The sequence below is a fragment of the Salmo salar genome, chromosome ssa23 (assembly GCF_905237065.1).
Source record: "Salmo salar chromosome ssa23, Ssal_v3.1, whole genome shotgun sequence".
Taxonomy (NCBI): Eukaryota; Metazoa; Chordata; class Actinopteri; order Salmoniformes; family Salmonidae; genus Salmo; species Salmo salar.
In genome coordinates this window covers 31,200,066-31,225,743 of record NC_059464.1, presented here as the reverse complement: position 1 = coordinate 31,225,743, position 25,678 = coordinate 31,200,066, and the positions used below count along the sequence as shown (strand labels likewise).

Here is a 25,678-nt window from a genome sequence, read left to right as displayed (position 1 = left end):
GTTGTTGATAGGGTGTACCAGGGGTGGGACGCTTGCGTCCCACATAGCCCATAGAGGTTAAGTTGTTTATCTAGACTGTTCTTGACTATTACTTTTTTGTCTACGTTTACTGACACCAGTAATATTCAGCAGGTGTTGCGCATTCGTAAATTCATTAGTTGTTCTAAATGCATTAGTTGTTCTGCACTCTGGCACACTCAGATAAGAGTGCTCTGAAATCTGAGTAGATAGCATATCTCTTGCATTCACAAATTCACTGTGGCTAACTGGATAACAGTCGTTCCAAGTTCTTGCTAGCTAACCAAATGACACCTGCATCTCCATCTGTGTATAGTCACCAAAAAATGATATGAGGGGAAAATGTCTCACTCACCCACTCCTCCAATGGCATGTCATCCTCCTAGCAGCTAGCTAGCTAACGTTAGGCTCTGTGTTTTTAGCTTGCTACATAAATAGATATGCTAGCCTATTAGCCACATTATGACTGACTTGTGATCATTGCTCTTGCTAGTTTTATTGTATCGACATTCCCAGCCTTAGTTACATTCGTCCGTTTTTGTCCAGAATATTGAGTAACTGAAACAGTGTATCCTGTATGGAGGCAGTAAATAATGTATCAGGCCAACTGTGATTTACAACCTGTCAGTTCTACTTTAAACTTTAGGTCACTTTGTGTGCTAAACGGGAAATGTTTATGCAATGGGAAGTAATAGTTACATTTCGACTGGGAAATGTTTAATGGTCGTGTTTTTGTATTATTATGATTGGGACCTACTGTCTTATTATGTCAGAGTTTATGGACTGCTTATCCTTTAACATCATGCTGTATGTGACTGCTGTCTTTCCATCGGCCCTATGCAATGGTGTAGTGGTACCTGGAGAAGTGGGTATACTCATATTTTGCCAAAAGCTCCCAAACGGTCCACCCAGTGAAGGAAAAGTACCCAGTGTGAAAAATCCTGTTTTCCTATCCATTTTCAGATTTTTACTCCCAAAATCACCCTTTTTTAAAAAGAAAAAATACAAAAATGTGACAGTCTAAGTCCACAACAATGCTTAAACCACATCAATCTGATTGGGCGGGGTGTCAGGGCCTGGCTACCCAGTGGGTGTGGCCTTTGTCCACCCAGGTCCATCCATGATGCAAACAGCTCATGATGACAATTGCGCATCATAAATAGCCTACTAACCAACACTTAGGACTAAACTTTTTCAATACCTAGTTTGCATACCGACTGTTTCCTTAGTTAGCATTTACTGGTAGATATCAAAAGTTGAAACGTCTTTCCTACCCTACCGGCTACCGATGTCATTCTTCTGTGAGCTGCTCCATGCCAAAACCAGTTGAGAGCTGCACACTCTTGCTGCCTGGAGATGATATTCCACTGAAACTTGGCTATGTGTGCGGTGCGCGCATGTGAATATAATTCACGTGCTTTGTGATTGTATAGGCTACTTTGTGCATGATTTCTCCATTGTACTACATAATTGATAAGTTGTATACCTTCACTACACTACTTTGATATGCATCAGTAGGGATTAAGAAGAAGTGATACCCTCCACTACACCAGTGGCCCTTTGTGTTTTACAAAAAGTGCACTCTCCTACATGAGTGCGCTGGTATTTTGGTTGCTGTCCTTTCAGAATCACCAACCTGTTACACACTGAAGGCCTACAGGTTCACCACTGTGCAAACATGTCTATAATAGATATAAAGGGTTTTAAGATACTGTATTAATGTTTCAAGTAAGGAGTGTATATATTTGGTCTGGCGAAGCAGTTTTATGCATTCCCTGAATGGAAGCTGATAATTGAGTTTTTTACTCAGCTCTTGGCTGGTCTCAGGAAGAAATGTATGTGAATCAAGTGAAAATATATTATAGATTTTGTTTTGTGTTTGATAAATTCCACATTTATACTAATAGTCAACCATATATCAAAGATGGGGAGAAGGGGTTGAGTGAGAGAATGATCATTGTGTGAGGGAAAGGTGTGGTGCATAGAGTACCTGACATTCTGTGTAGGGTTCCATCTCTCAGAGGGCAGCTCTCCGCTCTGGGGGTCGTCCACTGGGGGGTGCAGGATGGAGATACACACGTCCCCGTTCTACAGGAACACAAACAGGTCAGTTACCAGCAATACATTTGTGACACTGCCACATATCTAACAGTGCGCAAATCAAGAAAATGTCTCAGGAGGAGATGCAAACCCTTCTGCCAAATGGTCCCTTTCATGAACTAGAGCTAGGCTCTGAGCCTGAGGACATGAACCAACAGCACTCGGGTGTCCCTATCCAAATTACGCCCATCTTTGGTCCATTCGTCACAATGAGAAATCCTGTGGGGGAAATAACTTTATTGCTCAGCTCACTGTACATCTCAGACCATGAAGAGGAGGGGGAAAGCGGGGATGAACAGAGTGAGGAGCCACCCAAATCAGCCTACTGTGAGGGAGGAAATTGAGTTGGTCAGCAATAATCTTGATAAATGACTAAGCACAGTTAATGGTCTTGTGGATGATTTGAAAAAATCCTTGGTGAGTGCCATAAATAGAGAGGAAAGCCTGAGAGGCTATGTCAACGCAAAAATTGACGAAATGGAGAACCACAAAGGATTCCATTAAGCAACTGGAAAAAGGGGTGTTTGAATGCATCTTGAGGAGGGATGAGAAATGGAAGAATGAGGTGCATAAACTCAAGAACTACCACTAGTATTCCTGGTCCTGGTGCATTTGGCCTAGGCACCCCAGGCCTGAGCACCCTGGCTGGTTCACAAGGCCATGCGTCAGGTGCCAATCATTTCTCCACGCCTCCAATCTGCATGGAGTTCCCTCACTTTGATGGTTCCAAGGACATCTCAGATATCTTGAACTTTTTGGAGCAATGTGACAATTTCCTATCCGTGAGACCTTTGTCAAACCCTGAGCTGATGGGGACCCTATCTAATGTTCTCAAAGGACCAGCCATGAGCTGGTGGATGGCAGAAAATAAGAAAATCACCACCTGAGTGAAGCTCAAAGAGGCGTTCCAAGTAGCATTTTTGCCAACTGACTACTTAACAGAGGTAGAGAAGAAACTAAGAGATATGGTTCAACTTCCAACTCAGTCTGAGGGACTTTGCTTATGATTTCCGAGCACTTTGTTTGAAGTGGAAGCCTAACATCACAGAACCAGAGCTGGTGAGAAAAATTCTCAACTGTAACCCTCGGGTGGCGGTTTGCCTCAGAGGAACAGTGGGGGTCAGGAATTTCCAATATGAAGCGGTACTTGATACAGGGTGTACTTTCACCCTGATGCAGAAAAGCCTCTGGCAGAAAATCACATGTCCAGGAGAGCAGTTGTGAGAGAACCAAAGTTCTCCCCTGGCAGATGGTAAAGTGCATGGTGCTTTCAGAAAAGTTCAGCTCCTTTACAACTGGCATAACAGCATGTGGTCTTTGGAAACGTTCATTTTAGAGGATGACCATTTGGCGTTTCCTATCATCTTGGGTCTTGACTTCCTCACCAAGACCAAAACCATAATCGACCTTGGGGAAAAGACGTATGGGGTGTGTAATCAAAGAAAATACTATTTTTTTCCCCTTAGAGGCTCAAGCCCAGTGAGGTCACACCGGGAAACAAGAGCACAAAAATATGGAACAACAACCCAAGTCAGTCTGTATAGTCGTGGCCATAAGTTTTGAAATGACACAAATATTAATTTCCACAAAGTTTGCTGCATTAGTGTCTGTAGATATTTTTGCAGAATATCAGTCTGTCCCTGATGTTTTTCCTGGAGAGAAGTGGCTTCTTTGCTGCCCTTCTTGACACCAAGCCATCCTCCAAAAGTCTTTGCCTCACTGTACGTGCAGATGCACTCACACTTGCCTGCTGCCATTCCTGAGCAAGCTCTGTACTGGTGGTGCCCTGATCCCGCAGCTGAATCAACTTTAGGAGACGGTCCTGGCGCTTGCTGGACTTTCTTGGGCGCCCTGAAGCCTTCTTCACAACAATTTGAACCGCTCTCCTTGAAGTTCTTGATGATCCGATAAATGGTTGATTTAGGTGCAATCTTACTGGCAGCAATATCCTTGCCTGTGAAGCCCTTTATGTGCAAAGCAATGATAACGGCACACGTTTCCTTGCAGGTAACCATGGTTGACAGAGGAAGAACAATGATTCTAAGCACCACCCTCCTTTTGAAGCTTCCAGTCTGTTATTCGAACTCAATCAGCATGACAAAGTGATCCCAAGCCTTGTCCTCGTCAACACTCACACCTGTGTTAATGAGAGAATCACTGACATGATGACAGCTGGTCCTTTGCGGCAGGGCTGAAATGCTGTGGAAATGTTTTTTGGGGATTCAGTTCATTTGCATGGCAAAGAGAGACTTTGCAATTAATTGCAATTCATCTGATCACTCTTCATACCATTCTGGAGTATATGCAAATTGCCATCATACAAACTGAGGCAGCAGACTTTGTGAAAATTAATATTGGTGTCATTCTCAAAACATTTGGCCACGACAGTACATCGCTGTGCCTACAACACCCTCGACACTCCTAGACGATCCAGAGTGTTCTGCTCTTTTCTCCAACTTGCAGTCTGAGGTTCAATTCCTCTTCCAATCACGGCCCTATGTGTTCTGGTCGACTAGGGAAAACCACGGATGAGGCACACAAAATCTACACCAAAGACAAAGTCCAAGTCCGCTGCAGGGCCTACAGTGTCACCCTACAAGAGAAAGATTATTGTAGATAAAGTGGAAGAAATGGGACAAAATCCTTGAGCCTTCACAATCTGTTTGGGCTGCTCCTGTAGTGCTGGTGGGGAAACCGGATGGTTCCCAGAGGTTCTGCACTGACTTCAGAGGGATGAATGCAAAGACGCACAAGGATGCTTATCCTATGCCCATCATGCACAACCTCCTGGAGTCTCTACATGGAGCTTCCGGTTTCATTACCCTGGATCTGAAGTCAGGGCATTGTCAAGTAGCAATAGTTGAGGAGAGAAAGGCCAAGACAGCGATCATCACTCAGATAGGCCTTTATCAGTTCAAAGCGATGCCGTTTGGGCTTAAGAACGCCGGTGCTACCTTCCAGCACATTATGGAGAAAGTTCTAGGGAACCTGAGAGAACAGATCTGTTTTGTCTACATTTTATTATATGACTGTGTTCTCTCCCAACCCAGAGCAACCTGTGAAAGACTTGGAGGCTGTGTTCTCAATGCTTCATGACGCTAAGGTATTCAAAGACCAGCTGAAGTTCTTGAGTCACATTGTGAGAGGTGTTGAGACAGATCCAGCCAAAACGACAGTGATGACAGACTATCCGGTTCTACATGACCTCAAAAGTCTACACAGGTTTCTTGAGCTGGTAGCCTGGTACTTCAAATTCATTCCCCACTTTGCAGATCTAGCATCCCCTCTGAATCGGCTTAAGGGAAAGGAAGTGGTCTGGAAATGGATTGAATGAGTGTCAGAACAGTTTTGAGCATTTGAAGCAGGCTCTTGTTAATGCACCAGTGTTGGCTCAGCCAGACCTATTGCAGACATTCCAAGTCCAAACGGATGCCAGTGATGTAGATTTGGTGCGGTCCTCACTCAACTGACAGAAGGTGGAGAAAGAGTCATTGCATATGCCTCACGGCATTAAAGTAGCTGAACACAACTACTCAACATCGGAAAAGGAGTGCCTCACAGTGGTGTGGGCAATCGAAAAGGGGAGGCATTATCTTGAGGGGTTTGAGTTGGATGTATTTAATGATCACTTGGCACTTACATGGGTGTTCATCAGCCCCAAAATGTCTTCCAGGCTCACACGCTGGATGTTGTGCCTTCAGGAATTCCAGTTCAGAGTGAATTACCAGAATGGACATCAGAACATTGTTCCTGATGCTCTGTCCAGAGCAGTGGCTCCAGCAGCAAGCCAAGAAGCATACATTGCAGGCACCACCACTCAAAGCCTTTGCATTCTTCCCACCTCTATTGCTGAGATTGCTGAAACTCAAGCTCAGGACCAAGAGGTTAGTGACCTTAGGAAGAACAAAGAAGCTTCCAGTGAGCGTCCAGGTCGGATTGGATTCGAAGTACTCCAAGGAATCCTGTACAGGAGGATCCCTGTTAAAGGAGAAGTCAATAAATATCAACTTGTGGTAACAAAGGCCTTGACTCCCTTTATCTGGATTACTTTTATGACCTTTCACTGGCCTGCCATCTTGGACGGCTGAAGACTCTTTTTCGCATCTTGGAGGTTGCCTGGTGGTAATCTGTTTCCAGGACGTATGGGAACATGTGAAAGCCTGTACAGTTTGCCAACAATACACACCTTCACCCACTCAGGAGTCCCTGAGTACCTCATATCTGATTGTGGACCCCAGTTCACAGGAACGGTTATGGAGGATCTTTGTAAATCATAGGAGGGTGACACATGTTTACCACAAGTTACCGTCCACAAGCCAATCTTACAGAGAGACACAATCATACCATCAAGACTCGGATTGCCTCTTTTATAAAAGAACATCACTGGAACTGGCCTAAATGGATTCCTGAGTTCCGTTATGCCATCAACACGGCAAAACATGAAACAACCGGAAAAATCCCTGCTGAGCTTTCCATGGAGAGGAATCTCCAAGGGCCTCTGGAGAGGATGATCTCAACAGCTCCATCTCCGCACCAACTGCCTTACAACCTCAGAGACAGCAGGCAATGGCAAAAGAAGTAAAACGGAGAGTGGGCATTTGCCTGGCCAGACAAACCAAATACTATAATGCCTGCAGGAAACATGCACACTTCCTGTCGGGAGATTTGGTCTGGGTAAAGGCACGTCCACTTTCTAAAGCATCTGACTATTTCTCGTCCATTCTTGCACTGAAGTGGTCCGGTCCGGCAATGATTCTCTGTCATATGTTAAAATAATTCCATTCTGTATGGATGAGAGAGATTGTGGCCTAAAAAGAGCACTACTGCTTTAAGAAGGGCAGCTGAAAAAGGTATGAATGAGGAATTGAGGAACATGGAGGGGAGGTGTGTTTTTCCATAGCCTTCCTGGGAGATGAAGACACCGGGTAAACCGCATAGGCACCAGTTACAAATTGCGAGACGAGAACTGAAGCCTGCAAAACACAGTCCATGCCTTCCTTTGTTGGGATGTATTGTTTGGCACTGGGAACGTGTTCCTGAAATGTCCGATTATTTCCTTGTTTGGGATGAACGAAATGGATCACAGAGAAAGTTTAATGACTTATAAACTCCGGTGAGATCCGTCCATTTTCCCCCTCATTGTTTTTGTGATCATCCACTGCTGGCTATCTTTTTGCTTTCTGGGGGGAAATATTATTTAAATTCGCAAAGACTATTAACTGAACTGAATTAACTAAAGGGGATCAAAAAGGGGAAAATAAAGAACAGAATTATAAATTAATAATTTCCTGGTTGGGCAAAACCAAATAGGCTTTTCTAGCCAAATCTGAACTTGAGTTTAACCAAAACATAAGGTTATTGGGTCATTGCGATGGTTATTGAATATTTGGGTGTGTTTGCTAAAATTATGCATTTAAATTATAGTATTTGTGGGGGTTATTTTGTTATCCTTTTATTTCTGAAGCATATCATTTGTGTTGAAGATAGGGTTTTGTGTTGTTTTTTTGAAATCCATATGATTTCATTGACAAAACACCTGTGTTTCGTTGTTTTTCTTGCTATAAACCCTCCTTAAAAAGTCTATTAAGTGTGATTGTTATACATTACACAACTGGTGGGTCTGATCCTGAATACTGATTGGTTAAAACCACATTCCAGCCGGTGTCTATTCCACAAGTTACCACCGGCTAAATCTGTGACGTTAAGATGCCAATTTACTTTGTTCCATTGGACTGCATAATCCACTGTCTCATCAGCCCAGCCAGGCAATTTGAATTGATCAATGAAGTCACCGATTAGTTAGGAACTCCCCTCACCTGGTTGTCTAGGTCTTAATTGGAATGAGTTTGACACCTCTTATCTATACATACACCAGGCCACTGTTAAAGTATATGATAGCAACAGAGTCAAAGTATTTATAATAGAAGATAAGTTAAAGCTATTCAGAGACAAAAGGACGTTGGACTATTATGTAGGGGAAAAGCCAAAGAAAGAGGTGATTGTGTAATGACAGATAGGGTGAGTGTTGTTCTTTCTCTTACCTCGTAGATGTTGGGGTGCCACATCTTGGTGAGGAAGCGGAAGGCCGGAGGAGAGTAAGGATAGTCGATGGGGAACTTGATCTGAGCCTGAGAGAAGAAGAGCACACTAATTAGGGATGCAAGAGGCAGAGGCCAGCTGAATAAGGTGTAAGAGTACAACTCTGGTCAAATGTCTAGTCATAACTACTTTATTTAGGCCCATCTTAGCTTGGTACCAGATCAGTATGCTTTAGTCAACTCCTCTATCGTTGTCATGCCATAGACATTGGAGTCGAGGCTATGGGTAATTTCCATTCAAAACGACCCATGAGCACCAACATGTGAAATGTATAGGATTGGCCTGAGTACGTGGGGCGGGGCCAAGTGCAAGTGGATCTTTCCAAATTCAACAGACATGCATTGCATTAACCAGCCTGATAATAGCTCATTTCCAATGTGATTACATTTATCTACTCTGAATAGAATAGGAATGGAGTTACAGGCCTACTCAGGCTGGTTATAGGTAGACTATCACATTCAACCTATACTGTAGTAGACCATATAGCCCATCTATCAGAAACGGGTAATTTGGTTCCATTTCAACATATTTATTAGTGAAACCAAAGTGCTCTAACCTATATAAATTAAATCCAATAGCCTAGTACACACACACCAAACATTTTCAAAAATGTTCAAATCAAAAGGCTATTGCACAGAAAAACTTAGTCGGGTGCATCGTAAATTCAGAACCACTGGAAAGAAACATAATAAACTAAAGCACTGATCATTGGGAACGAGATCAGAATGACTGCTAAGGCTTGATCCATAAATGAAATAGGTAGCCTACAAAAACAATCCATATGTTCAAATCAAAAGGCCTGACTAATATGTCATCAATAACGCAGCCAATTCCAGAGTCCCCGGTGGCGACACAGTCAGAAAACAAAAGATGGTTTATTTCATTTTTAAATCTCTGACGAAGGCCAAGAGAACAAGAAACACTTTTCGGGGAGAAAACAGAAAGTTCCCCCCCCAAAAAAGACTTCTGTTTTCAATGATGTAGCCTACAATGCAATACTCATGATCATTTTAAGGAAAACAAAAACTACTAATCCGGGTGTACACTACATGATTTCAGCCCCGATTTAGCTGTCCCATTCCCAGACAAGTTTTTGAAATCGTCACCAACACTCACATTAATGTGAGAGGGTCAGAGACGCAATCTGAGGAGAAGGGTGCAACTGCAGCCCGCAATTCGGGGTGTTCAAACACCTCTTTATACATTTTTAAGCTATGACTCCAGTACATAGGCGGGAGGCAGGGGCACACCAGGACAGTAGATGGCGGTAATGCACCATAACGTTACAGGCCAACCACCAATAAACCCCACAGAAGAAGAGGCGGCTAGTACACACCGGTAGTATCCTTCGCCCCCACCTGTCGCATTGTTTTCCCGCAGTTCTGTTAACGACGGCGAGGGCAGGTGTTTGGCAGGCGGGAGCGAAGGACACTATGAGCCAGCTAGTCCTAAGAAGTACTCCGTTACGAGCGACACCAGGAGTGATACCATGTGGTAGCTAGCAAGCTAATTAGCACAAAGTGTCGCTAACAAACTGTGTTGCCCTCACCTCCCGCCTGCTGTGTATTGGAGCAGCAAGCTAGCACATGGTGTCGCCCCAACCTCCCGCCTGCTGTGTATTGGAGCAGGAAGCTAGCTAGGTAGCACACGGTGTCGCCCCAACCTCCCGCCTGCTGTGTATTGGAGCAGCAAGCTAGCTAGGTAGCACACGGTGTCGCCCCAACCTCCCGCCTGCTGTGTATTGGAGCAGGAAGCTAGCTAGGTAGCACACGGTGTCGCCCCAACCTCCCGCCTGCTGTGTATTGGAGCAGCAAGCTAGCTAGGTAGCACACGGTGTCGCCCCAACCTCCTGCCTGCTGTGTATTGGAGCAGCAAGCTAGCTAGGTAGCACACGGTGTCGCCCCAACCTCCCGCCTGCTGTGTATTGGAGCAGGAAGCTAGCTAGGTAGCACACGGTGTCGCCCCAACCTCCCGCCTGCTTTGTATTGGAGCAGCAAGCTAGCTAGGTAGCACACGGTGTCGCCCCAACCTCCCGCCCGCTGTGTATTGGAGCAGCAAGCTAGCTAGGTAGCACACGGTGTCGCCCCAACCTCCCGCCTGCTGTGTATTGGAGCAGGAAGCTAGCTAGGTAGCACACGGTGTCGCCCCAACCTCCCGCCTGCTGTGCTAGAGGGAGGTGGGGGCGACAGGTAGTATCCTTCGGCTCCCGCCTGGTCGGGCACTGTTTCCCAGCAGTTCTGTTAACGACAGTGTTCGGCATGCAGGGGCAAAGGACATTGTCAACCGGTGTCACTCATGCTAGCTAGCAAATAAGATTCCAGTACACAGCAGGCGGGAGAAAAATCCAAAAAAACTCAACACTTTTATTTCCCTTTTGACCCACATTCGAAAGTGTCACACAAACATGAAGATGTCATGCTCGAGGGGGGTGCATTCATGCAGGAACCAATGAGATGCTTGAGGGGGCGGTGTTCATGAAAGAACCAATGGGATGCTCGAGGGTGGGGGGGGGGGGGGAATTGCGGGCTGCAGTTGCACACTATTGAATCTGAGGACTACAGATCCCATCTCTAGTCTACATTTGAACACCACTGCAGAAGCTTGCTATTTGGCATTTTCCCAATTAAGTAGCCTAGTTTTGTTGTTTTGCTACTTGAAGAGAACTAGGGCCCATCTCTCGCAGACCACCTCTTCCAATGTATTGTGGAAAAGTGTGCATCAAATTCTACTAGATGAAAAGCTGAAACGAGTATAACATCCTGGCATTTAAACCATACTCGATTTTCAAAATGGCGCATTCGATTTTGGCATACTGAGAATGAGTCATGCAAGATTGCATTGTTTCCCACTATTCGTTGATTTTGGTAGCGTATCCCCATATCTAATTGATCAGCTGTTGTCAAAGCCAAAAGGAGTATGACATCTGGGCATTTAAAGTATACTTGATTTTTGACACAAAGCCCTTGGTGATTGGCACACACATTGCGAATAATAAAGCATGGTACCCCTCCCATTCCTCCAAGGCTCAGGGTTAGCTAGTGGGGGGGGGGGGGGTTGTTGGTTTCCTCTCAATAGGGCTGCCCCCCCCCAAAAAAAATAATCTTGGTCGACCGAAAGTCGTCTGTTCTTTCAACCAATCGATTGCTAAACATTTTTAAACTTGTATTTTTCAATATATAGACACACCCCATGTGCTTTAATAAAATCAACTATATGCATTGAGCTTGTCTGATGCTTTAACCTTACGGTTTGATGCCTCAAGAATACGCCAGAGATCTAGATAACCAGAAGAAAAAATACCTGACCCAACTATTCTCCTCCCGCTCCTTCTGGCTTTCAGATTCTGCCATCACTCTCCTGAAGTTGCTGGTAATAGGCTACACATGGAGTCAGCATTCATGTGGAATGAAAATATATCTTACCATTTCTACCGATCTGCGTGCCAGTTATGGTTTTCATATGCACATTTTTGTGAAACAGATTCATTTAAATTTACAATACCGTCTTCATATGTCAAAATCATTGTCATGTGGTTAATCAAAATTCTATCCAAATCTAAATGAAAATGATAAACCTAAAAAGTAACTTCTGTTGCTATTGCCAACTATGTGAAAATAGCCTACATAAAGGCAACAAATAAAAACATTGCAGCCTGCGGTAAAAAGAACTTGAAACATTGTATCAACTATTTAACTGGGTTCTGCCCAAAGCTTGCACTAGTGAACTTTCAACATTGTATAAAATATTCTGGGCCCTAAGTCCCGGAACTTCTAATTTTCTACTGCTTGAGCTCCTGTTCCTCTTATAGAATATTAGCTCAAAAGTACTGTGGCAAGGGCCTCCCGAGTGGCGCAGTGGTTTAAGGCACGTTGTCCGGATTATGGGAGGGTTTGGCCAGCAGGGATGTCCTTGTCCCATCGCGCACTAGCGACTCCAATAGCGGGCCAGGTGCAGTGCACGCTGACACGGTCACCAGGTGCACAGTGTTTCCTCCAACACATTGGTGTGGCTGGCTTCCGGGTCCGACACATTGGTGTGGCTGGCTTCCGGGTCCGACACATTGGTGTGGCTGGCTTCCGGGTCCGACACATTAGTGTGGCTGGCTTCCGGGTCCGACACATTAGTGTGGCTGGCTTCCGGGTCCGACACATTGGTGTGGCTGGCTTCCGGGTCCGACACATTGGTGTGGCTGGCTTCCGGGTTAAGTGGGCATTGTGTCAAGAAGCAGTGCGGCTGGGCTGGATTGTGTTTCGGAGGACGCACGGCTCTCGACCTTCTCTCCCGAGTCCATACGGGAGTTGCAGCGATGAGACAAGACTAACTACTAATTGGATACCACAACATTGGGGAGAAAATGGGGTATACATTTTTTTTAACAATTAAAAAAAAATTCTAGTAGTATTGTGGCGCTCCTGCACCTAAATATAAAACAGTACCAGAACCTATTTCAGTCCAAGTCAAGCAGCCTATTTTATGACGTTTCCACTGGATCAGAGCGTTACATTTTTCCCTTTCACTCCGAGTGGTTATCGAAAGGGAGAGAGCTCGAAAGATGTTTCTAATACTTTGAGGAACTATTGTAATTCTCAATGGATGTAAAAAACGATTTTGTTTGCTTGCTGTTTGAGGTGAAGAAAACATGACTGAGTGGTGGTGTGTTAAGCCAATCAAAAATACTATCAGATCCCCAAATATGCACATTTATGTGCCTACATTTGCGAGCAGGCTAGGTAGCCTGTAGGACCGCTTCTATGTGTGCGCATCTTTACTCAACATTGTCTTTTGTTTGCAGTGCTCCTGTCAATAACTAAATTGACAGAACGGATGGAATTAAATAAACCAAAACTTGTTTCTCACAAATGTAACATAGGTTGTGCACTCCGCAATGTGTCCACTGGTGAAATATGTAATGGGGAATTGATATACATTAAACAATCAAACGCAAACAACTCACACAATGAAGTTATGAAACAATGAATGTGCACAAATTGGCGGGCAAGAGCGCATTCTGGAGAGAGAAGTGTATTGTGCATTTGGGCGCATGGTCAATCCGACATCTTCATTGGCCATGCGGCATTTACAGTGATATGGCCTCAGTCAGGGCATTCATACTTCTTGCGCTTTGTGGAGCAGTTCAAAGCTGTTGTCAAGGAAGTGATGGTGATGTGGTACAGAGCACGAGTTGGCCTCTGCAATTGATACACCCTCAGACCACATTGTACAATCAAGCATACATTGGCTTTTAGTCTAGGCCTCCGGAATGGATAAGTTCACTGAGAGTGGCGCAAATATATATCTCTCTGCTCGACTAAAACAATCTCGGTCGACCAACAGCAGTCGACCAGTGGACTAATTGGGGTCAACCAGGTTAGTCTCGAGATAATAACTTATTTTTCAAGAGGGAGGGGTGGAACATGTAAGGGGTGGGGGTTGTGCATAAACTCCACACAAGCCTTCGCCGACATTAGACCATTACTTGTGGCCTACTGCTGATTGCATTGTATGAGCCCTTAGTGACTAGCAAATTGAACAGGGGGATGTTGCCATATTTACCAGGCCCATACAACAACAAGCCCAGAGTGGAAAGCCTGACATAGGCCTAATAGAATCCTGTTAGCTTGTAAAAGTCTGGGGCCATGCCTCCGAACTGGCTCGGGTCCAGAATGACTGGGGTTCACATAAACACTCAACATACAGACAGAGACGGGCAACACAACACAGGGACAACAGCCTTGCAGCTTACATACCAGCCTAGCTCCAGCTAGCATAGCAGTCAGTGAGGGTGCTAAGGCCAGTGGAAACACAGAGGGACATTTAAGCCCCGTAAGGTGACCTCTGAGTTACAATATATAAGCACAAGTGGTTTATTAAAGCAGGAAGAGGGATCCCTGTAAGATGGTAATGGTATAACATTTCACCACGTGGCTTATAGAGGGCTTCACACTTTCCCTGTCCACATAGAGCCACGACATGGATCTCAATAGAACACTCATACTCTGCCCAACATAGCCTACTTGCTGCCTGATGATAGGAATGGAACAAAGACACGTTATAAAACACACTAGATGCAACCCACACTAGACATAACCCAGGGTTTTATTTCTTTGCATGAGTTAAAGTATAGAAAATGGCTGATCCTGGCTGACTCTTGGTCTGAAATATTATTTTCATACACAGACATAATTCCCTGTAATTTATCATGCATACTTTTTATACCAACTTCTTGGTATATCTGAAAGGGGCAGGGGGTAAAACACATGATCAATTAAAAGCCACCTAAAGACCGTGTCATAATTCCTGCATTTTCACAGGCCCTGTAACCAAAATACAGGTATCGGTCTTTGTGAATGGTTCTCTGTTTTTGGCAGGTAAATTCATAAACACTTCCACTGTTTAACACCACCCTAATTTGAAATGCAAACAAATTCCATGGTTTAACAACACGCTCCACCACACCCAATTTGCCAGTTACCCACTGATGTAAAACATGGGTATACCTGCAAGAGAGTGGTAAATAAGGGGCTCTTTGAAAGGGGGTCATATAAACATTGCCTTATATTTTTGCAGGTAATATATGCTACTACATCTTCAGTCTGAAATGGGTAATAGAGAGGGGGATAAGGGAAACAGAAAGTAGGGTCTATCCTCCATAGAGAGCACTGACACTCACAATGCCCATGGCAGGCAGGCTGCACTCACAGGCAGAGAGGGAGGAGGGAAACTTTCCATGGCAGCAGAGAAAACCCTGACCTGTCTGCAAAACTGACACCAAGCCCAGAGGGATGAGAGGAGAGAGGGAGGACAGTGGAGTGTGACTGCTGCTGTACCCTGCCTACCTCATCAAGTACATCCCAAGGAGGTGACTAACAAGAGGTTCAAAATAGGGATATTAGCTCCATTTCCCTGCCAAATTCTGAACTCTACACAAACACACTCAAATATCCCCTCCAGGCCCGTGAGGCTTGACTGTCTCTAATCACATAGTACGTACATGCCACACACACACACACACACACACACACACACACACACACACACACACACACACACACACACACACACACACACACACACACACACACACACACCCCTGAACCTAGCTCCTCAATGCACACTACAACAAGCCTCTCCTCTCTCGGCTGCGCCCCACCCAGCCTCTCCTCTCTCGGCTGCGCCCCACCCAGCCCCACCCAGCCTCTCCTCTCTCGGCTGCGCCCCACCCAGCCTCTCCTCTCTCGGCTGCGCCCCACCCAGCCTCTCCTCTCTCGGCTGCGCCCCACCCAGCCTCTCCTCTCTCGGCTGCGCCCCACCCAGCCTCTCCTCTCTCGGCTGCGCCCCACCCAGCCTCTCCTCTCTCGGCTGCGCCCCACCAAGCCTCTCCTCTCTCGGCTGCGCCCCACCAAGCCTCTCCTCTCCTGGCTGCGCCCCACCAAGCCTCTCCTCTCCTGGCTGCGCCCCACCAAGCCTCTCCTCTCCTGGCTGCGCCCCACCAAGCCTCTCCTCTCTCGGCTGCGCCCCACCAAGCCTCTCCTCTCCTGGTTGCACCCCACCAAGCCTCTCCTCTCCTAGCTGCTCTGCTCCATGTTTCTCTGAAGTGAGGCTCTCCTGAGAGCCCTGTGGAAACAAGCGGCAGCTGCTTTTATGTATCACCTAGTAACAGGTACCGAACTGGGAGGATATGTTGCTGCTTCAGTCAGCCAGGCAGACAGTAGGAGGAGGAAGAGAGGCTGGCACAGGAAGAACAGGATCTAGAGCAGAACTGCAAGGCTCAGCATCAACCTTGTAACCTACCTAGACCCATCTTTCTTGGATGGTGACCTAAAAACATGTGTGGCAAAGCCAGTCAGAGAGAACACACCCTGTGAAGGTAGGCTGGAATCAGGGAAAAGTAAACCAGGTCAGCTAAAGCAGCATAAACCCTCACAGAACTAATCATTCTGTTCTTCTCCCAACGCACCACCTTCCCCGTCTGCCGACACCATTCTACCAGTCCCCAAGCTTGCTGTCCCTCGCTCTCAGATTCCCTCGCTCTCAGATTGTCTCGCTCTCATTGCCTCTCTCCTGGCTGCTCTACAGAGTGTGAATGAAAAGAGGAACGTGCCCTTGAGAACAGCAGAGCACCCCACACATCTTTGTAGACTAGAATGTGATAGAGGTGCTTTAGATGATCCTACCCAGACACACCAGGGTCCTGCCTCATTTAACAGAACCCTTTTAGTGTGGGGGAGGAGAAATACAGTCACTAGTACAGGCTACACCAGAACCACCGTCAAGACTGAACGACGGTCCACTTCACAAATGCAATTAGCCTAATTACTAGCTGCCAACCAACTTGACACGATGACGAGAGGGCCTGTGAAAACCCAGACCCTTAGTACTGTAAAAAGACAACAATGCAGCAATGCTGCACACATCTGTACTGGCTCTACTATAAGGTTCCCTGGGACATGAGAGGACTGAATTAGCTGTGGACCAAGGCACCAACCATTATTTAAACCTTTCTGACACAAAGCATTATTGTTGGGCCCAATTCCCATGGAAGTAGGCTAAATTAGCAATTTATCCATGTAGGGAAAACATTGGATGTGCAAGTGCTTTGCATTCAACCTCATCCAGTCAAGGAATATCTGGAGATATGCTAAACTAGCCCAAACGTTTGCCTATTTCTGAAATAAACCAAAGCTGAAACAGGCTGCCTGTCAATGGAGCTGTTCTCTTAGTAGGATATCACCCCCAGGCTCGGAACATGTAAGCACACCATCATAATTAGGCTGACTGTTGGAAGGAGTACTGTAGGACTACCTCTGCATGGGCCCCCTTTTCTAATGGCAGGCTCGCTCTTCACAGGGCCCCCAGGGGCACCAGCTCGAGTAGGGCCAGGAATGGCACTGCCTCTCTCTCTCTCCTTCTCCCAGCTCTCATTTCTGTGTGCGAGCCAGGCAGCCAGAGGGGGAAACATGACTCCATCGGCCAAGGCAGAACAGCCCTGCGCAGGCCACCTCCTCCTCCTCTCACCAGCCTAAGGCCACCAGACTGCCACCATAGCCAGGTGTTGAATGAGTGTCTGTCAACTGACTGAATGCAGCGGCCACACGTTACGTTGAAGGCAATTAGTGTGCCCTCTAGCCTGCGGTTCACGGACCAAGTGGTCTTTAATTGTGTTGTGCAAAAAAGTACATTTTGAAATACACCATTCGTGGCAGAAATCTCATAGTTGAAAATGAATATGACCTTGTGGTTGAGGAAGTGTATGAATGATGTCACCAAAAGACAGTACAGTATGAAGATTAGCAGAAACTGCTACTCCAATAGAAATCCCCGATCACGGTCAAAGGTGACGTTGGCTAGCTAAGCTCATGCGCTGAAACACGTAATCGTGTCCAACGGTCATCTCGCGCTGAATTGCGCATGTGCAGGCCGTCAAATCAAAGGCATTCCTTTGATATAAAGTAGTTTTGGATAAAAATAAAATGTGTCCATTCGTCACGTTCACGAGGTTGGAGTAATAACATGTTCAAATACTTAAGACATAAGCTGAAATCTAGGTTGTGCTTTTAGATTGAGAAAATTAACAACTAAGGAATAACTTTTCACTTCTCTCACTGACTCCTCAAACCCCAAACTCTGGCCTGGTCTGCTTCGAGAGCGTGCCTGGAAGTCTTGCGATGTTGCGTCTCTGGGTTTAGAAACTATGACATCACTTAAAGGAAGTAGGGGAGCTAAAGCTATTCCTCATCATGACAGCCTTTGAACTCAAGCAACACAATATGAACATCTTAAAGCTGAAGGCTCTGTTGTCAAAAGAAAAACAAGAGGGCTGTCTTTGGCCTACTCTGCTTGGGGGACATGTTGTTGACTATGAGCGTAAAGAGCTGGCTGGCACAGTGGAAGGTTGCCAGGGACAGCTAAGCTAATAGGATTGCTGGTGTGTTAATGAAGGGAATGGGAAGACAATGCAGTCCCCAAGATGAAGAAAGCGAACATGAGAGAGCGGGGACAGACTGGGTCTTGATGGACTGAGCAGATCTCCCCTGAGCCCTGAGCTTGAGGGAAAGTCAGTGTTACCAGCCCAGGCAGCAGTGATTCTGCCCTCTGGCCCTGACAGAACCAATTCTCTGGGCAGGTGACTTGGGTCCTCGGCCCGTGTCCCAGGGACAGGGTCAACCCGGGCTGGAATGCAGTGGTGCTGCAAGTGTCACTCAGCATTAGGATGCAGGCCCTGGGCTGACCGAGCTGACCAGGAAAGGCAGCCTCTCAGGCCCTAGCACTGCTGAGGACACAGCTAGTGAGAACAGGGTAGTTGTTTGTGAGTGTGTGATCCAGCAAAGAGTGTTTGGCAATGGACAAATATTTAAATGAAGGCTACACATTGGCAATGAATGAGATGAGTTCCCTCCATACAAATGTCAAGTGCATTGAGTATTTGGAAAAGCAGTTTAGGTTACTTCTACTTTATTCCTCACTGTGTTGTATTTTAGTGTTGTTTGCAGACCTACACTATATGACCAAAAGTATGTGGACACCGGCTCGTCGAACATCTCATTCCAAAATCATGGGCATTAATATGGAGTTGGTCCCCCCTTTGCTGCTATACCAGCTTCCACTTTTCTGGGAAGGCTTTCCACTAGATGTTAGAATATTGCTGCAGGGACTTGCTTCCTTCAGCCACTAGAGCATTAGTGAGGTTGGGCACTGATGTTGGGCGATTAGGCCTGGCTCGCAGTCGGCGTTCCAATTAATCTCAAAAGGTGTTCAATGGAGTTGAGGTCAGGTCTCTTTGCAGGCCAGTCAAGTTCTTCCACACCGATCGTGACAAACCATTTCTGCATGGACCTTGCTTTGTGCACAGGGGCATTGTCATGCTGAACAGGAAAGAGCCTTCCCCAAACTGTTGCCCCAAAATTAGAAGCACAGAATTGTCTACAATAGCATTGTATGCAGCAGCGTTAAGATTTCCCTTCACTGGAACTAAGGGCCCTAGCCCAAACCATGAAAAACAGCCCCAGACCATTATTCCTCCTCCACCAAACTTTACAGTTGGCACTATGCATTCGGGCAGGTAGGGTTCTCCTGGCATCCGCCAAACCCAGATTCGTCTGTCAGATTGCCAGATGGTGAAGTGTGATTCATCACTCCAGAGAAAGTCCAATGGCGGTGACCTTTACACCACTCCAGCCGACGCTTGGCATTGCGCATGGTGATCTTAGGATCGTGTGCGGCTGCTCAGCCATGGAAACCCACTTTATGAAGCTCCTGACAAACAGTTCTTGTGCTGACGTTGCTTCCAGAGGCAGTTTGGAACTTGGTAGTGAGTGTTGCAACCTAGGACAGATGATTTGTACGCCCTATAGCACTCGGCGGTCCTATTCTGTGAGCTTGTGTGGCCTACCACTTCGCGGCTGAGCTGTTGTTGCCCCTAGATGTTTCCACTTCACAATAACAGCACTTACAGTTAACCGGGGCAGCTCTAACACTGCAGAAATGTGATAAACTGCCTTGTTGGAACGGTGGCATCCTATGACGGTGCCACGTTGACAGTAATTGAGCTCTTCTGTAAGGCCATTCTACGGCAATGTTTGTCTATGGAGATTGCATGGCTGTGTGCTCGATTTTATACACCTGTCATCAACGGGTGTGGCTGAAATAGAAGAATCCACTAATTTGAAGGGGTGTCCACATACTTTTGTATATATAGTGTACCATCAATATTTTGTTTGGTCTGGTGACACATTCAGGAGTTACACCCTGATGTAAATGTTTTGCTCCGGTATTGAATAGGCATACGTCATTGTTTGACTGACTCTTTAATAAATAAGTAAAAGCAGCACGTAACAGAGGGTTTGTCTAACCTGTGTAGATAGGGAGGGTCTTAGTCAGAACAGGGAAACTGGTTTGTTGGAGACGTTTGTTAGAAGGAACAATGAGTCACAGGCCTGCTGTGCATTTCACAGCCAAGCTGTGCATTCCTGGGCCAACAATGCTTGTACACAGCACCCACAATACAAATGTTCCTCGCTAACACAGTGCCGGGTTAACCTACTGCACAGCTCAGAAAAGACTGGAAGCCTAAACAGGTCTCTGAATAACTGGGATCTTTAGCTGAGCTGACAAAGATCAGCATAATGTATCACAATTATGTCATTTGGAAACACCACCTCTGACTGATGCAATCAGGTGCAAACAACCCTAACTGAACAATAGTGGAGTACCTAGATATGCAGGAGACCCAGTCATTAGTCCAGGTTATCTTTATTCACAACCCTTCCTTCAGAAAGAGTTCACATTTACAACATAGGCCTACTACTGTAGTAAAAAGAAAAAAAGCACTTTGCCCTGACCTACTTTCAATGGTTGAAAAAGTACCCAATTGTCATACTTTAGTAAAAGTGGAGACCTTAATAGAAAATGACTCAAGTAAAAGTCACCCAGTAAAATACTACTTGAGTACAAGTCTAAAAGTATTTGGTTTTAAATATACTTAAGTATCAAAAGTAAACGTAACTGCTAAAATATACTCAAGTATCAAATGTAAAAGTAATTTCAAATTCCTTATATTAAGCAAACCAGACGGCACCATTTTCTTGTTTTATTTATTTATTTATTTCATAGATTTTTTAGTAATTTACGGAGAACCAGGGGCACGCTCCATATGAAGCCTTTGTGTTTAGTGAGTTCGCCAGATCAGAAGTTTCCTGTCCTGCTAAGCATTCAAAATGTAACAAATACTTCTGGGTGTCAGGGAAAATGTACGGAGTGAAATAAAAGTTGACAAAAATAAAAATAGTATACCCCAGAAATCTACTTAAGTAGTTCTTTAAAGTATTTTTTACTGAAGTACTTTACACCACTGCCTACTTTGATGCCTGTTTATCGTTGTAACGAGAGCTCTTGCCCTATATTGACTGATTTACTTATATGAACTGTAATTTAGTAAAATCTTAGAAATTATGCATGTTGCTTTTTAATTTTTTTTCAGTGTACTTTCTGAGCTAGGCAAGTAATGAAGAGGTCTAACCTACTGCACTTCCCTCTGTAAGCTATACCACCCACTGTTGCCAGGCAAAACAGAGGACATGAGCCTCGTTTTACACAAAGGTCTTAGGCAGGCTAAACAATACCTATACACAAAAAAAAATACTTAAACTGCCGTAAGTTAGTGACTGCAGTCGACTGTGGTATTGTTGACACAGTTATTGCAGAATAGCTGCAGTGTACTGCACTTGAACTGCAGTTATACCAAATATACTGGTAACTAACCTAAGATATCTCATCTGCGTAATTTCCAATGGGAGTCAATTTAGTATAGTGGGCAGAACAAGCAAGGAGGTGGGCAGAGCACGAGCTAGCGAGATCCTATTGGTACGTTTTAGCATGCATTTGCATATATCTGTTAGGGAACGTCTTCTCTGTGAATTGCATGTGTGCAATAACTCAATTCACCCTTGCACTCCTAAACAACACCATTTTTTGAAACTTTGGCAAAGTCCACAAAAATTACTGCACAGCGTTTGTAACAGATTCTAGTTTTGGGAAAATAAACTTGCATTGAGTTCTAGTGTTTCATCGATGAGAAAATTTGCAGAAGGTCAGAAAAGTTTTATCTAGCTCCATCTTCTCTCTTATGTGGCTGGCAGGTAGCCTATCGGTTAGCGCATTGGGTCAGTAACCGAAAGGTCGCTAGTTCGAATCCCCCATCTGCCTTTGAGGAAGGCACATAACCCTAATTGCGTCATGGTTGAAAATGGCAGACCCTGGCAGTGACCCAATTCTCCGAGGGATATGCAAAAAATGTATTTCAAATTTACACACACTTGTACATGTGTGAATTCAGACAAATAAGTATTATTATCCCACTTACCGCCACTGGACTTCCCCTCATCACCATATTTGAACGTTCTAAACAGAGGCTTCAGATTTATACATCCTGTGAGACATCTGGCCCCTTCTGTCTGTGGTTATACTGCGCTTTAACTGCAGTTACACTGCAAAATTCATGCGGTTATACTGCACTCTGACTGCAATCTTTTTTCATAAAGGTAGGGATTACAAGATAACAGAGAAAGAAAATGTTTCTCACAATCTGTATCTGTCTTTAGACCTGTTTTCCAAAAGAGCGATTTAATTATGTTTGTATGGACAGTTTGGGTAAGTTATTCATACTTGTTGTGGTTATTGTTTACTTTTGAACTTAAATCTGCCACACTGGTTAGTACTATAATACAGTAGCTACAACCAGATATACATTTTAGACTAAATGGTAAACAACCCTTGCTAATACATAGAGTTAGGAGTACTATCAACATAAAGTTGCCTTTGCTGAGAGGGACACAAACAGGAAAAGCCGTCTGCAGGTTGGATGCTAAGTCAGCTTAATCCCAGTGAGACAAAAACCCACATTTTCAGTCTACGAGAAACAAACACGCCATCGTTTGAGTGTTTACAATCCAAATATCAATAAGAAAATATATGTAGGTACTGAGACTAGGCTATAATACTAGGTGCTTAGAGTGACGGCTGGGCGGTATACTGTATTTTACGATATACCGGTATTGATGCATGAACTGGTTTGGGTTTTTACTTTACCTTCTTTAACGGTATTTGAATTTTTGTTTTGTTAAATGTGATACTCTGTGTTTAACGTCTACTTTTATAGTTTACTTCGCTATTTGAGTCGTCCATCTCCATGCCGCTTTCCACATAGACCTAGCCCCGCCACTCAAGAAGCGCATTTGTTGTTCCTCGACCACCAGACACCTGCGTTCAGTCTGCATGGTCAATGCAACACATTTAACAATGTTGATAACAATGATGTTCACTTTGCTTCTTAATATAACTCCACTAATGTTTAGAATTACACTATTAGTTTGTTTCTAAAATCTGCAAAAAGCTAGTTTGTATTTTCTTAACAAGTTGGGCCTAAATCTTATTAGCCACTAATGCTAATCACTAGCTAGCTAATAAATGTACTGAGTCAGAGCAAACATAATGATCTATACAGCCCGATAATACTAGTGATGGTGGAGTCCTAAATCAGCATGTTGTTTGTGCCACAGTTTCTTCTAAAACAAAGAGTTATTCGCAAAGCAAGAATATGTAAGCTACATGAAGTAGCTAAGAGAAAACATTAAATGTAGCCAAAGATTATAGGGTCCCCTAGGAAACACTTAGGTTCCTACCCTGTCACAATAACTCTTCCCTGGTATTTTCATTTGTTGCCATGTCAAACACTGTATTCAAAGTGCCCTCTATTATATTCTAACTATATAATTAAAATAATCATTATATTGCCATGATTCCAACAGTTCACTCAAGTGTTTTGCACTAAATCACAAGTCAAATCGCAATTGCAACGTTTGGTTAAAAACAAGGCCTAGATTGTTTGCCCATATCGTGCAGTCCTACGTGGCAGTGTGGAAATGCTCTCAAATGAGTGTAGGAAATGCAGAAATGTATGAAAATGCAGAACATTATTAAAATGGAGAAAGACCTATTTAAATCACTTAGAATGTATGTTGCCACCGTACGGTCATGCACTACTCATAAAGCAAATTTAAAACTGTCCATTTTATTTTAAATACTGTGATATATTTTGGCCATGTCACCCAGCTCAACTTAGTCTATTTCAAACAGGATGGACAATGCTACCAGCTGCTATTGCTTAACTATGAAAACGATGGAACTGTTTGATGGCTTACAGAGATCGCCAGCTTTAGTTCTAAAAAACTGAATTAAGTTACCTCTGGTTAGTTCAGCCATTCCAATCGGGGAAATTAATGGGGAAAGAATGGGGGTTTGGGATAAATGCATAAAATAAGGTTTAAGGTTAACAAAGGCTTACGAGATCTTATACGTTTTATTCTATGAGGTAATATCAGTCAGTTAACCAGACCTTTATGAACTATGAAGACTTTACGTGCTTGTTTTGATTACATAAATGCTTCATAATTCACAAAATGTGATTATCTCAGGTATAAAAAAAAAAACACATGAATTTCCCCATAGGCCTTGACCAACAAGCCAGTTAGTGCCAACAAAAATACACCATTACTATTGCACTATATAAGAAACTACAATAGAAATAGGTCCGATTTGGTCTTTATCATCATTATCAGCAGATGTATATCCATAACATTTCTCTCTGCCCCATGGCAAAATGTGTTGGGGGGGGGGGGGGGCACTGGAGATAGGTGTCGGGGCCCCAAATGCGGTAGTCCGGCCCTGCTGAATACAGTGATATAAGTTGACAATGTCTGTTTTCTCCAAAGTTTTCCATGAAAACGTTAACATGTTTTGTGGATCGTCAGATGTTGCTCGAGCTGGTCATCTCATGTCGGCAAACTAGGCCAGGTTGGTTGTCAATAGTTAGCTACGTCACAAACAAAAGTGACAAAATATAACTCTTCTCGCCATAATATTTACAGACGTTCTACTGTAGTTCAGGGGAAAGAGAACACTGACCAGGCACAATTTGTTCTGGTTAACCAAGGTTGGACAAAACAACTGCGATAACTATTTGAGTGATTTGATGGCCATCTTAAATATTCAGCAATTGCATACTCACCTTAAAATAACCTCCCTCATAGTGAGTATTTGGGGGTCCAAATATTGCAACTTCCCAGTTGTACAAGTCCGACTCGTCCACTAAAGTTATCCTGAACCCTTCAACTGGCTCATCTTGAAGACTTTTCATCTCTAACATTAGTGCTTTTTGGGAACTGGCTACATGATGTCCATGAGCCATAGTCCGCGACGATCTGTATAAACAAAAACCTATCTAGACCTTTTTAGAGAACAAAGGTAGTTATCTAATTCCACCACAACCAACCTCTGAGAAACCTTTTGATTGTTCACGTTTCCTCACATCTACAAAAATGTCGTGTTATTACGTTCGCGTTCGGTTCTCTTCCACTGTGATCGAACAAACCACCCCGTAAATCTCTCGCTGACAACCAACCAATCCACAAACCCAAAGCTAGCTTGCTACAGTAGTTCCTCTCGCCAATCTGTTGTTGATCCTCATTGACCGTAAGACAGAATTGCTCGAAGTAAATTGTAGTAGTCAAAGCAAACCAGAAAACAAACAAATTAACGGCTGTCTGAGTAGGGATGTCCCCTCCTCAATTACACAACAGTAGCCACTTCACCGTGTCGCCACTAAAGTCGCTCAAGCAGGTCCCACAAAGCTTGGTGCCCTGAGCAATAAAGTGCTCGCAAAGCTTTCTGGGAATTGAAGTTATTGAAAAGGCACAACACTCGCTCGGCATTAAGTTAATAGTTAAGCAAGGTTAAAATATTGTTTCGGTCTGCAATTGAATTCTTCAGAATCATGAAGCCCGAAACGTTAATATTTTAATCTTGTTAAAAAAAATGGTAGTGTTTTTTTGTTGCACCTCGACTCATGGTGGTTGAGCACCTCCACTTCTTTCCATATGGGAATTGAAGTTAGACAGTACCTACACAC

At 44.4% G+C, this 25,678-nt stretch overlaps 1 protein-coding gene across 2 annotated transcripts in view; it reads right to left on the bottom strand.

The window, feature by feature from the left end:
• Positions 1 to 25,397, bottom strand: part of LOC106584404 (ubiquitin-conjugating enzyme E2 R1) — a 44,029-nt gene extending 18,632 nt beyond the window's left edge. For both annotated transcript variants that reach the window (XR_001323734.2, XM_014169684.2), the window contains exons 1-3: positions 24,779 to 25,397; positions 8,160 to 8,246; positions 2,009 to 2,106 (exon numbers count right to left, since the gene is read on the bottom strand). Coding sequence is in view for 1 of the 2 variants with exons in the window: in XM_014169684.2 (XP_014025159.1) it covers positions 2,009 to 2,106; positions 8,160 to 8,246; positions 24,779 to 24,958 (365 nt within the window). In the remaining variant the exon portion in view is untranslated. The remainder of the gene's footprint in view (positions 1 to 2,008; positions 2,107 to 8,159; positions 8,247 to 24,778) is intronic.
• Between the last annotated feature and the right edge of the window lie 281 nt (positions 25,398 to 25,678).